This window comes from Neofelis nebulosa, chromosome 8 (assembly GCF_028018385.1).
Source record: "Neofelis nebulosa isolate mNeoNeb1 chromosome 8, mNeoNeb1.pri, whole genome shotgun sequence".
Lineage (NCBI taxonomy): Eukaryota > Metazoa > Chordata > Mammalia > Carnivora > Felidae > Neofelis > Neofelis nebulosa.
Genome location: NC_080789.1, coordinates 63,186,383 through 63,200,643, shown reverse-complemented (window position 1 = coordinate 63,200,643; position 14,261 = coordinate 63,186,383). Strand labels below are relative to the sequence as shown.

The following is a 14,261-nucleotide window of genomic DNA, read 5'->3' as shown; positions in this document are numbered from 1 at the left end:
TATAAAATTTCCTCTGAGAACTACTTCTGCACTATCCCATAAGTTTTAGTACGTTATTTTTCCATTATTATTTGTCTCAAGATACTTTTTTATTTTCCTTTGAATTTCTTTTATGATCCATTAGTTGTTGAGGAAAGTACTGTTTAATTTCCATGGGTTTGTGAATTTCTCAGTTCTCCTCCTATTACTGACTTCTAGTTTCATACCATTGTGGCCAGAGAAGACACTTGGTATGATTTCAATCTTCCCGAATTTACCAAGACTTGTTTTGTGCCCTGACATATGATCTACCCTAGAAAATTGTTCTGTGTGTGCTTGAGAAAAATGTGTATTCTGCTGTTGTTGGAAAAATGTGGATTTTTCTTAATGACCAGATATGAGGGCTGAGAGAGAAGCTATCTGACGCCACGATGATGAGTTACTTGGGAAACCAGGAGCCAGAGTGAAAGCAAGTGAAGAGAACTGGTTCTTGTTAAGACCCTCATTAGCCAGGTGATTTACACATGTTCTCATCACACCTTGCTTTTATGAAGGAGGAAACTGGGGCTCAGCGGTTAAGTGACTTGCCGAAGGTCACACAGTAAGTGGCAGAACTGGGATTTGAAGCCAAGTCGGCCCAGTTCTGAAGGCCAAGTTGAGCCCCTTAACAGAGGGCTCAACAGCATCAGGGGATGGGCTGGTAATAGGCAGATGCTCAGTGGCTGGGTTCTGCCTTGAACAACTTAGATATTCCCTCAAGTCTCCCCCTATGAATTCCACAAGGGAGAGAGTAAGAGCCAGGCCTACAGTGGTGATGGTTATCAGTGGATGTGTTTTTTAACACGGTAATTAGCATGGGGCATAATGAGCATGTGGTTGACAATTTCAGCTCCCCCGGGGCAGGAGAGACCGGAGCCACAGACATTTAGCTGCAGTTACCATTTATTGAGATACATCACAGGCACAGACAGGGGAGGTGGGGTGGGTAAATTTGGAAAGGGATTGGGGGTTGGTGGGAGCCCGGGGAGGTTGAAAGACCTTCGGGGACCATTCCCAACTTCCCTCCTTCCTCCCCCAGCCTGTCCCGAGTGCAGAGCAGACAAGCAGAGGAACTGAGGGAAATCTAGCCTCCTCTCGGTTGTCAAAAGATCACTCCCAAAGCACTCAAATACATCATTCAAGATGGTAGCCTTAACCCCCGTCCCCCTCCCATCACATTGCAGAAGCAAGGAGAAAACCTGGGCAGATTTGAGCCTTCCCAAAATGCAGATCACGTGCAAAGAGTCTGGCATGCAAGTAACACTGGACCTGTGGTCCGGGGGCTGTTCCCGCTCCTATGGAGGTAGGCAGGGAGGGCAGCAGAGGTGGGGTGAGTAGAGCAAGGAGAAAACGGCAGGAGCCCCGCTTGCGAGGCTGCGCAGCTAATACCTCCGGCTGGACGTCTTGACCGTGGTGGTCTTCCGCAGGATGGAGGTACCCCCAGAGACGGGCCCTCCCTTGGTGCTGTAGCCCACACTGGTGCTGAACCCGCCCTTGCCAGCACCCCCACTCCCGCCCAGGGACATGCCACCCCCGAAGCCGGCGGCACCGCTTCCGCACACAGTGGTGGAGTTGCCAGTCACCGCTGCAAGACAAAGGGTCTGGGTGAGGTAGGGCAGCCGTGCTGGAGGAGGGCCGGGGACTTGGAGAAACCAGTGAGGGACAGCAACAAACGCAGGCCGTGGAGCCATGGAACACTGATGGAGAAGGTGGGGCGGGAAGCTCATTCTTTGAGAACCCCCCAACTGGTCTCCAGGGGCTCAGGCGGGGGGAACATGGGCTCCTGGCCAAGGATAGATTGAGTGGACTGAGCAGAGGACGGGGCTGGGCCTGGGGCAGGGGAAGGCAGCAAAATACTCACAAATGCTGACTGCACTGGGGCACTCTCCAGACATCCTGCAGAAACAGAAAGACCAGGAGAAGGGTCAGGTGTCCCCGGAGCCCAAGCGAAAGCCCTCTGTCTCCCTGACTCCCTCCTTCCCACTCTCTGCCTTTACAATGGATCAACTCAGTGGGTCATCTCTCGAGCCAGGGCCCGCAAGACAAGACCAGGAGACACGAGAAACACGTCGTGGCCCTTCCAGCCGCTGCTGCAGAGAAAGCAGAGCCAGGGCGGGCCAAGTGGCCCCGTCCTGCGCCGTCCTCACTTCCCTCTGCACGCACACCACGGACAGCAAACAGAGCCCATGCCGAAAGACACCCAGTTTCTGGCTGAGGGGACTTTCTTTACATCTCGTGCCTTCCCAAGGACAGAGATGATTCATTTTTTCTCGAAGCTCCAGAGGTGGTGGCACCTGGTGTTGGAAGGAGAAGGCTCACTCCTGCAGGGATTCCAGACACCCTAAGGATTACTGATGGCTCTGCCAACCAAGGAAACACGTGGCAGAAGCGGTCAAGCTCTCCCCCAGGGCAGGGCTGGGAAGCCCTCTGAAGCAGGAGGGGCTCCCACCTGCTCTCCTCGCTCTCCAGCAACTTGCGGTAGGTGGCGATCTCCACATCCAGGGCCAGCTTGACATTCATGAGGGCCTGGTAGTCACGCAGCAGCCGGGCTAGGTCCTCCTTGGCCTGGTGCAGGGCCGTGTCCAGGTCCCCAAGCTTCTTCTGAGCATCCTTCAGCGCCAGATCCCCACGCTGTTCCGCTTCTGCGATGGCAGTCTGCAGTTGCTGGCACTGCCCAGGGGATGAGAGGGGTTAGGGACACCCTCCAGGGCCATCACATCCACCTCTCTGCCCTCAAACCAGACGTCACCATCCCCCACCCACCCCACCCACCCTGACTAACCGAGCTGGAAGGAAAGCAGAAATATTCCTCTGAGAGAAGAGATACTATTACACAAGCAGGGTCTTGTAGCACCACTGGGGAAGTCCTTACTGAAGTCTAACCTTAGCCTTTCCTGCTGCAACTCAACCCAGTGCCTCAAAAGAGATAAAATAAATAATGTAACCTCACCGTTCACCAGGTGCTTCACCCTGATACGGGGAAAAGTCCTTGCTTTTTTAGCCACGCCCTAAATGGAATCAGCATCTAGGACCTGAGCACTTGAACCCTCAGCCTCCTGCTCTGACCCCCTGGGGATGGGACCAACCTCCTTGGAGGACGTTGTCCCAACTGCTCTACCACTAATATGCCATGTGACCTTCCCCAGGCCTCAGTTTCCTGTCCTGTAAAAGAAGTACATTGATCCAGCGTTTGAGTGTGTCCCATCCATCAGGAAAAGAGCAGCTCTGACCCCCTCAGCATGACAGTGAGAAGGTCCCCACCTCCGCCAACCCAGGCCTGACCCCCAGGCTCCCAGCCAAAGGCTCACCTGCTTCTTAACTGCATCCGCCTCACCCTGCAGCCTCTGGACAGTGCGGGTGAGCTCAGCAATCTCGTTCTTAGTGTCCCGCAGGTTGTCCCCATGCTTCCCAGCTGTCACCTGTAGCTCTTCATACTAGAGACCAAAAAAGTGGCTGTTGTGAGCTGTCAGTTCCCGGCCCTCCTGGGTGACTAGGGGCCCTGCGGAGGCTGGGTGTGTCTGGCCCCAGGCCTCGCACGATGGGGGATGTTCTGTGTCCAGTCCCAGCCCATACACCTGACCGGCTATTCTCCTCACCTTGGTCTGGTACCAAGCCTCAGCCTCAGCCCTGCTCCTCTGGGCAATCAGCTCATACTGGGCCTTGACCTCAGCAATGATGCTATCCAGGTCAAGTCTGCGATTGTTGTCCATGGAAAGGATTACATTGGTGTCAGACACGTGGGTCTGCACTTGGCTCAGCTCCTGCGGAAAAAGAGAGAGCTGCCAGCGGTGCCCCTGCTCCAGGCCCCCAGGAGACAGCTGAAGGGTGAAGGATGGGGTCCCCAGGTGGCATCAGGAGGCCTGTGCTCTGCCCCAGGCTCCAGCCTAGAAGGAAAAGCATCATTCTCCCCAGCTGTGAAATGGCACTCTCATTTTGGTAAATACCATTTCTTTTTGTGCATTTACAAGTTTCCAAGAGATTAAAGAAGGGGAAAGAATGCATACTTACTGCCCTCAACCCTGGTGCCAGGCATTCGGCCAGCACGTCCACCAGTCCCTTTCATCGTCAGAAAGCCCTGGGAGGCAGGCAAGGCCATGGCTGGCGCACAGGGTGCTTTTGTCAAATTGGGAAAAGTCTCCCCTCTGAGTGGAAGCAGCTGGTGGGACCCAGGGAGCTGACCGTGGGCCTGATTCGAACCCCACTCTCCACTCAGCCAGTTAACAACCTGCAGCATCATTCACGGTGGTCCTGACAGAGGTTGGTGAGGAAAGAGTCTTGGAGAAGAGAAGTGACACATCCAAGGTCATCCAGTCCTGTCCTGGAGCCCAACTGGAACCAGTCAGTTGAGCGACAAATCCCAAATCGTTTCCTCTAGAATATACTGACATTTATAGACCATGGTGATATTCTTGGACCCTTCCTGGGTTTCTAGGACCATCAACTTTGACATATAAACAGGCATTTAAAGATGTCATGAACAGCAGCTTAGTTTCTGTGTTCTGGCTTTGGGTTCAGCTCTATCACTACGCCATATGCATTGGCTCCCAGCTGAGCTCTGCCTCCGTCTCTCCCATGGTCCTTCCTGCCCTGGGCTGCCAACAAACTGCCCAAACCCCAGCGGCAATCAAATACCTCATCCAGAGGCGCCAGAGTGGTTTAGTAGGTTGAGCATCTGACTCTTGATTTTGGCTCAGGTCATGACCCCAGGGTCATGAAATCAAGCCCCACACCAGGCTCTGCACTGAGTGTGGAGCCTGCTTGAGATTCTCTCTCTCTCTCTCTCTCTCTCTCTCTCCCTCTTCTCCTCTCCCCCACTCACTCTATCTCTCTCTCTAAAATTAAAAAAAATGTGGGATGGGTGAAGAGAAAGGGGTGAACATCCACGCTGCTCCCCAAACACAAGGCGCTCTATGCTGCCTCCGTGTCACTGTGCAGGCTGGACCCTGGCTAGCAGGCCCTTACTGCTCTTCCTTTAGAATTCCTGCCCTTCCCTCAAAATTCGTCTCAAATCCCACCTCTTCTGAAGCTCCCACAGCTCTCCCAGGAAGAATCAGGCTCAGCCTGCTCCATATACCTTGTCTCTGTCCCAGCACGGCCTCACCACATGGTAACTGGAGATACAGGGCCCCCAAAGCAGGGACTTTGTCCTTCTGGTGCCATGTGGAAGCTACTCAGTAATATGTGTTAAATGAATAAGGGACCGCAAAGGAAAGAAACACTGAGCATGCAGACATGGGTCTTAGACAGTAAGAAAGCCAATTGTTGTCCATTCAGAGAAGAGAGGGTGGGCACCGTTGACCTGGCCCAAAAGTGAAAAGAATCTAAGAGAAGAGAATGAGGAATCCGCAAGCAATGAATGACCATCAGTGGTCCAGCAAGGAAAAAAGTGGGGAGGCACCTAGGAAATCATCGTGATGGCACAGAACACTCCCCAACAAGTTCCATTCTGACAGGGCAGATGGAGATGTTAGAAGGAGAAAAACACAGCCATGGATGAGCCAGGGGAAATGCTGAGGCCAGTAGACAAGGGCTGTAGGTAAGCTCTAGGTGAAAAGAACAGAGAGGCAGCATTGGACTAACCCAAAACACCAATAACTCAACTGCTACGTCATTTGCCTCTTTCCCATCAAAGGGAACAATCATCAACTTAGAAAGAGCAGCATGCTGGAGAAGAAATGGAAAACCAACACAGACACAGAGAGTATGAGAGGCCTTGGCCTTGTTGGGGATCTCAGGGGTCCAGGCCAAAGGAGCATATCCTAGAAGGCCATGGCATTGCCAAGGGGATGAACACTCCCAGAGATCCATGAGAAATATGGAGAGTAGGACAGGTTCCAGAACCCCAGACACAGCAAATGTCCTCATTTTTGAGGGGATGATATTTAGACTTTTTCGACTTAAACTTGACATCAACTTCCTATGAACCTCTAGAAATACAAAATATAAGTAAGAGGCAAGGAGCCAGCAAGACTTCCCTAAGGAAAGGCCAAGCCAAATGGATTTCACTTTCTACTATGGTTGTCTTACTAAAATGCTAAGGGACCATCACAGATATTGCTTAACCAACAACTTCTTGAACACAAGACAGAAAGATGTGGGCCAGATAATGATGTGGTCACCTAGATTTTACAGTAGCTGAGCCACTTGAACCATAAATTATTGATTGGTGGAGTGAGGTCAGCCTGGGAGAAAGGCACCCCTGAAGGCCTAGGTCTTGCACTAGGACTCCGTTCTTGGCCCCGTCTGCTTTAATGTACTTACCAGTCATTTACACTGAAATGTTATCACCCCACTGAGCGGAAAGTTGACCAGGTCCACAGAGAACCCAAAGCTGGGGCATCATCAATAAATATATCCAATTACCCAACTGGGTATCTCCAACATATGGATGGGGGAAATCAAGTTTCAAAGTGCCCAATAGTGTCTGGTTGCCCAGACAATGGGACGAAACCACAATGACATTTCACAGGAGAAATGGGACTCAGTAACCCTTCGGTTACAAAAATTCAACGGCCAACTTCCTGTCTTTGGAAGCTGGAAGCAAACAGATACATACCTCACTTGAAAGCACTCATGTGAAAAACTCCAGGGTTTTTATTAAGGATCAAATATCGTGAAGTGACTTCTAAAGATGACACATAAACTAGTGCGACATTAGGCTGCAGGAATGCAAGTCTGTAACCGCCCTCCCTACCTCCCCTGTTTTCCAAAGTCTGAGATCAGAACCCTATTTCCTCAGCTTCTTCATATGCCACAGATGGCAGTCACCTAAACATCCTGACCTCTAAAGTGCTGCCATATGAAAGACACAGGCCACACAGATGTGTGCAGCCTGGAGGGCAGAAGCAGGGCCAATCAAGAACAGAAGTCACGGGAAGAAGATTGAAGTCAGCTTTCTAATTTGATCAACAATGAAAGTGCCTGCCCTAAAAAATAGTGAGTTCCCTGCCACTAAAAGCATTCAAGTCGAGACTACATGACTCCTATCAGCGATGTTAGAGGAAGGGCTCCAGCATGGAGGGGAAGGGGGGCCATGAGGTCCCTTCCAAGTCTGAGTCTGAGATGCTAGGATCAACTCGGTTAACTTCAGCCCTCTTAGCCCGGTCTTCAAAGCCCCTTGTTTCCTGGGACCTGGCCTGGATTCTACCCACTACCCATACCTCAACTCCTGAGGCAATCTGGAATCTCCGTCCCCTCTCTGTCCATCTCTGCTCCTCCAACCCTTGCTCCATTACAAATGGTCTAGAAGGGAAATGGTCTAACACAGGAATAAGAGTCAGACTTTGAAGAAGTCCAAGAACCAGGCTTTATTTCCAGCACTGCATCTAACTAGCTATGTAACCATGAGGAAGCTACTCTGAGCCTCAGTGTCCCTGACTATAAAATGGAAACAATAATGGTATCTATATTGTGGCTTTGTTGAGAGGATCATATAAAGCTTAGCCCAGTGTCTGACCCATCCTTAGCACCTGATACATGGAAGCCTGTGTTAATGAAAGGCCCAGGTTCTATATTCCCGCAATTAAATTGCACTGGTGAATTCAGATCAGACCTGCGGGGGAATCCCCAATGCCATATGTAAATGTCATTGTCTCTGTCCATTGCCATCTCACCAGTTCATAGAGGTGGTTTAGGAAGTCGAGCTCCTCAGTCAAGGTCCCTACTTTGCTGTGTAGATCCATCCGGGTCATGTACGCAGCATCCACATCCTGGGGGCAAGAGAGACAGCAGGGCAGATGCTTCAGCCCCCAGGGCTCTCACCTCCCTCTGAGTCAGCCCAGCACCCTGGCGAGCCCAAAAACCACCTCCCCCACTCCCTGCCACCCTGCTCACCTTCTTGAGCACCACAAACTCGTTCTCCGCTGCAGTGCGCTTGTTGATTTCATCCTCATACCTGTTACACAGGAAGACTCAGGCCAGGCTCAGCCAGGTTCTGCCTTTTGGGACATTTAACCCACTCGGCTTTAAGCCCCGTTGGGTCCCACGTTATCTAAGGACACCTTTGAGAAGGAGTTCTGTAATACAGCCCACCAGTGAAGAAACTTGGGGTACAGTCTTTAAATATTCCTGCCCTGCCCCCCCTTTGAGGAAATGGACACAGAATGTGTGCAATAATATGGCGACCAAGAGCAACTATCTCTTTGGATCAGAGCCCTGAGGAGGCTTTTATAAGAACAGGCAAAGATGTGTCCACAGTGGCTCATCTTTGCTTTCACTTTCAACAGACGGGACATCTTTTTTATTTTTTTATTTTTTTTTATTTTTGGGACAGAGAGAGACATAGCATGAACGGGGGAGGGGCAGAGAGAGGGAGACACAGAATCGGAAACAGGCTCCAGGCTCCGAGCCATCAGCCCAGAGCCTGACGCGGGGCTCGAACTCACGGACCGCGAGATCGTGACCTGGCTGAAGTCGGACGCTTAACCGACTGCGCCACCCAGGCGCCCCTGACGGGACATCTTTTAAAACAACTAACTTCTCTCCAACTGCTTTTGCTGAGACTTGAAGGGTTAGAAATTGCCAGTATCGAGTTATTGGAAAAGTTATGAAAGATTGGGCCCTAAAATGACAAATATACATATCAACTGATCATAATATGTGAACTTTATTTGGGTCTTGATTCAAACAAACTGTATTTTTAAAACTTAGGACATGTATGGACAATTGGAAATTCATAATGAACGGACAGTCAATGATATTGAAGAATTACTCTTTTGAAAGTTTTAGGTGTGTGAGGTGCCTGGGTGGCTCAATCGGCTAAGCGTCCAACTTCAGCTCAGATCATGATCCCGCGGTTCATGATTTCGAGCCCCACGTCGGGCTCTGTGCTGACAGCTCAGAGCCTGGAGCCTGCTTTGGATTCTCTCTCTCTCTCTCTCTCTCTCTCTCTGCCCCTCCCCTGCTGGCACTCTGTCCCTGTCTCTCTCTCAAAAATAAAACAAACATTAAAATTTTTTTTTAATTTTAAAGTTTTAGGTGTGACTATGGCATTGTGTTTATGTTTTATTAAGTCAAGCTATGCAGATAGGCTCTATGAATATAGCCAGCAAATATTTGTGAATGGAATCACACGATGGCTGGGATTTGCTTCAAGACAATAAGGTAAGGGAAAAATCAAGTAGATGTAGAAATAAAACAAGATGGGCTACGAGTTAAGAATTATTAAAGCTGAGTAATGAGGACATAAATGTTCATTACACTGTCCTCCCTACCTTAGAGTTTTTAAAATGAGGAACAATACACAAGTAAGTGGGACAATTCTCCAGGACGCAATGGGTCCAGAGCCTGGACACCCAACGGGAGTAGCTCTGTCTGGGCACTGCCCCGGGTGGGTCCCAGGAGCCTGGGAATGGGGTGATTTCCCACGCTGTCCCATCCCCGCCTCCACAAGCTCCCAGCCTGTCCAGTCCTCCTTACTTGCTCTTGAAGTCCTCAAGGAGATCCTGCACATTTCTCAGCTCTGAGTCCAGCCTCCCCCGATCGCTCTGGAGGCTGTCCAGCTGCCTCCGCAGGTTGCCCAAGTAGCTCTCAAAGAGGGGCTCCAGGTTGTTCCTAGTGACACCCGTGTTCTGGCCCTGCTCCTGCAGCAGTGCCCACTTGGTCTCCAGCACCTTATTCTGCTGCTCTAGAAACCGCACCTGAGCCAGAGCAAGAAGGGTGGTGGGCTGGTACCATTCCTCTGGCCCCAGGAGGGACCCAGGACTGGGCCCATCACCACCACCCATCCCCAACCAGGACGTCACAGGGCCAGTGCAGACTACACATTGCCAAGGGGAGGAGTTCCTGAGAAAACATTCTTTGCTGGAAAAAAACAGTCCAATCCAATGACAAGACTCTAAAGAGTTAATAAACCATCAAAGCCCCAGCTCAGTCATTTGGTGGTTGGTGATGGTCAAGTCACTTCTCTCTGCATCTCCCTTTCCTACTTACACTGATTACACTGGACTAGATCAATGTTTGTGAACCCTCATTCTGCATCAAAATCAACTGTTAAAAATGCGGATGATGGGGGCACCTGGGTGGCTCAGGCAGTTAAGTGTCCGACTTCGGCTCAGGTCATGATCTCGCGGTCCGTGAGTTCAAGCCCCGCATCAGGCTCTGTGCTAACAAGCTCAGAGCCTGGAGCCTGTTTCGGATTCTGTGTCTCCCTCTCTCTGCCCCTCCCCCACTTGCACTCTGTCTCTTTCTCTCTCAAAAATAAACATTAAAAAAATGTTTTTAATGCAAATTCATATATAGTGTATGTGAATGTATGTATGCATATATACAAACATGTATGTATGGACATGTGGACACGCACACATATACAGAGAAAGCAAATGTGACAAAATGTAAACATTGGTGAATCTAAAGCAAAATAAGTCCGTCAGAGAAAGACAAGACCATATGATTTCACTCATGTGTGGAATTTAAGAAAAAGAACAAACAAGAAAAGAAAATAGAGAGAGAGAGAGAGAGAGAGAAACCAAGAAACAGACTCTTAACTCAAGAGAACAAGCCGATGGTTACCAGAGAGGAGGCGGGTGAAGTAGGGGACAGGGTCTGAGGAGGGCACTTGTCATGATGAGCACAGGGTGATGTATAGAGCTGTTGAATCACTATACTGTTCACTTGAAGCTAATATAACACTGTAGGTTAACTGTATTGGAATTAAAATTAAATTAAATTTTAAAAATGGGTGCATCTGGGTGAAAAAATAGTTAGAAATATGTTGTACTGTGCTTGTAACTTTTCTGTAAATTTGACTTTTTTTTTAAATTTTAACTCTAGATGCCCAGTCCTATCTCTAAAGACTTAGAAGGGAGCTCAGGGGTGGGCTCTGGGGGGCTTCTCTGCCCGGCCAACAGGGACGACCACACAGACCACGTCCTAGACTGTGATGCTGAGAGCCTGGGAGAGGTTTTTGCTTGTCTGACCTCTGGGACAGTCCCCCAGGAGGACCAAAAGTCACTAGGGGAGAAGGTGAGGAGGTGGGCGGAATAGCTTGCTTCACCTTCCACCATCTGGTTTCTCCAGGTCCCACCTCCACAGCACCCCAGGCCCTAAATCACATGGCCTGGGAACCATGCATCAGGTGCACCTGCCATGAGCGGTGACAGGGCCTCTTAATGCCAAGGACCATAGGGCCCATGAACCTGAGTTTCAGGCCCACCTCTGCCTCCAAGTATCCATGTGAGCCTGGGAAAATGTCTTGACCCCTCTAGACTTCTGTTTTCTCTTCTTTAAAATAGACACAATATCACCTATTCTGATTCCTCATGGGACACTGTAGGTTTCACGTCAGAAAAGGACATGAATGTTCTCTGGGAACCCACACATCACTGAACCAAGGTGTGGTCATCCGCCAGGATTTTCCCCATCATGGTCCCTCTACCTGGGGGGTTGGGGTAGAAATAGACGATGCAGTGAAATGGACCTGAAAATGCCGGAGGGCAGTACAAGAGCCATGCGGTCAGCCTGGAGGCCAGGGAAAGAGTCAGGACGCCCCCGATCTGGAACAGACCAAACTCTATACCCCTAGCTCTGGTGACCACCCTCTTCACCATCCATCCCCACTTGAGCTTCTTGGCCAGAAGAGCAAGTAGGAAGAGAAGAGAAAGGTGACTTCTCCCAGGACAACCCCCTCTATCGCGCTGAATCACATCTTTGTCCTTAGGCCTTCTCCAAAACTAAGAGAACAGGAAACAGATGGGGCTCCTTGGATAACATGTGTGACCTTTGAGCCAGTATCCCCAGCGGTGAAATGACAAAAGGCGATAAGGACCACCCTGTTAAGAGGAGCAATGAGGACGGTCTGCCCCTTCACTATGTGATAGGCTGCTGTGTGACCGTGTTAATTATGGCCAGAGAAAAGGCTGCACCACAGTCAAGGTGGGCTTGGCCACAGACCTCCTGAGCAGAATTGAGATTCACCTGAGCAATGACAGTAAGATCCAGAAGACTGTCTCCAGCCATCCACGTCTGGGCATCCCAGGCACAGGCGGGAGAACTCTAAAAGTCATTCTATCAACCCCACCACACTGCACATGGGCTACATCAGCCTCTGCCCAGCCCACCCTCTCTTAGGGACCCTGCTTCTACTCCAAGGGCCCCTCCCGGCCTCCTTCCACCGAGGCTCACCTTGTCAATGAAGGAGGCGAACTTGTTGTTGAGGGTCTTGATCTGCTCCCGCTCCTGGGTACGAACCCGCTGGATCTCCGGGTCTATCTCCACGTTGAGAGGGGTCAGCAGGCTCTGGTTGACAGTGACCTCCTGGATGCCTCCGGGAGGACAGGCAGGCCCGAATGTCTGCCTGCCGGCGCTCAGGCCCCCATAGGCCCCACCGCCAAAGCCGAAGCCCCCCAGGGCCCTCCCTGAGGAGGCCCCTCCAGCCACACTGACCGAGATGCTCTTGCTGCCCCCCAAGTTATAGAGGCTTCGGCTGCCAAAGCCCCCCTTGCTGGGGCCACAGCGGGTTCCCCCAGCACTGCCACTGCTCCGGGACACCGTCACCGAGCTGAAGCTGGTGTGGGCCCGGGACCCGCCTCCTCCACCTGCAGAGTTAGAGCTAAAGCCTCCTTTAGTGGAGTATGTCTGCCGAGACACAGAGGACCTCATGGCTGTCAGAGGGGCCGGAGCACAGGCTGAGAGAGCTGTGAGGGAACGCAGTGAGCTTCTATGACACTGAAGGGCTTTTTATCTTTTCCCGGTTGGGCTGGCTCCTGGGTTCCACAGACACTCCTGCCCCATTGCCCCAGGAAGAGAGGGAGGGGCCCCAGGGGCCAGGGGAGTCCCCTCTCCCCCAGTGGGAGGGAGGGGCTGCCCAGTTATCACCTGTGCTCCAGAGCTGGGGCTGAGCCAAGACTGTGTGGGACAGGATGCCACCTTCTCCCCCCTGGGGCTCTCCTGACTTGGAACAGGATGATACAGTCTCCCACAGCCACCCCCACCACCCAGTGGCTGGCTTGGTCTCCTCCTACTCAGCCCTGATGGCCGCCATCAATGGGGCTCTGTTCTGTGGGATTTGGCCCAGGCCCCTGTCGTAAGCCAAGGCCCCAGGGCCCATGGCTGCACAGACGGTAAGGGAAGGAACATTGAGCAATGGACTGGGGAGAGGGTGCCCAGGCCTGCTCCAGTCCCAGCCTCCCAACCCACGGCTCCACTGCCTCCTGGCAGGTCCAGGGTGGGGGGCACAGGTGACAGAGCGGGGCGGGAGCAGTCTGCTCTTCAGTCATACACAGGCAGATGGTCTGCTGGGTGGGGTCCCCGAGACCAGGGAGATGAGTGGGGAAAAGCACATTCTTCTAGGGACCGAAGAGAGATGGAGGGCTTTGACCATCACCTGAGACCCCCAACCCTCTGCCCTGCAGCTGAGCATCCCCAGAAGGGCCCAACCACTTTGGAGGGGGCTGGAGGCCCCATTCGGACTGGACATAAGTACAGATCTGAGAAGTGTGTGTTCAACAAAGACCACAAGAGGCCCACGAAGCATCCCAACATTCTCATCTTCCCAGCCCCCAAGGATCCTGATGCTTGAATCCCAAGGGCCGGAGGCTCTTCAATCACTTCACACAGTCCCAGGCACAGCCCCAAAGGAAGACTTGGAGGTGTCAGCCGTTAAGACTGAGACAACTTTGAGGAGGTAACTTCAGAGATGTCCCTCCTCCCCCCTTGAGCTTTTAGCTGGAAAACTGGAAAATGGGCCCAGAGAGGTGAGAGAAACTCGCCTGAGGGAAGGAGCAGACGCAGTGCTTGCCGTGCTCCTCCCACAGTGGCTGGGCAGGGAGCTGGGGCTGTGGCCACTTGTGTCCCCAGGATCCCAAAGGAAAGGACATGGCCTGCTCCACAGCCCAAGGAAGTCAGGCAGAGAGCGGGCCCATTCCAGGCCCAGGGGAGGCTGTGGGACTCTTTCCCAGGACCACTGTGAGAGGCTGCAAGTTAGGTCAAACCTAACACCCAGGAGGGATGGGGTGAAGGGCACTCAGAGAACTAGACCCTTACTTCCCAAGAGAGGCTCTTCCTCCCTGCTGGGAGCTCAGATACAAGGCACTGGGGCAAGCCAGGCTGGGACGGAATCCCCACTGAGCTGTGTGTCCTGGGGCTGCTCTCTCAACCTCTCTGGGCCTCCTTTGCCTCTGCCTATAAGCAGAGCCCGCAGGGGAAATCCTTTCAAAAAGCCTCGGCCAGCCATCCCAGGACTGAGCCATTACTTCCCACTGACCTTTGCCTGCAGTCCCAGTCCCGAGGCTGTGATCACTTTCTCA

At 51.9% G+C, this 14,261-nt stretch overlaps 1 protein-coding gene across 1 annotated transcript; it reads right to left on the bottom strand.

The window, feature by feature from the left end:
- Window positions 1–903: 903 nt before the first annotated feature.
- Window positions 904–12,749, bottom strand: KRT79 (keratin 79). The gene is made up of 9 exons (XM_058742664.1): window positions 12,139–12,749; window positions 9,436–9,656; window positions 7,852–7,912; window positions 7,632–7,727; window positions 3,615–3,779; window positions 3,327–3,452; window positions 2,468–2,688; window positions 1,880–1,914; window positions 904–1,603 (listed from the first exon to the last, which is right to left on the bottom strand). The coding sequence occupies exons 1-9, from the start codon at window positions 12,613–12,615 to the stop codon at window positions 1,401–1,403; spliced, it is 1,605 nt and encodes a 534-aa protein (XP_058598647.1). The 5' UTR covers window positions 12,616–12,749; the 3' UTR covers window positions 904–1,400.
- Between the last annotated feature and the right edge of the window lie 1,512 nt (window positions 12,750–14,261).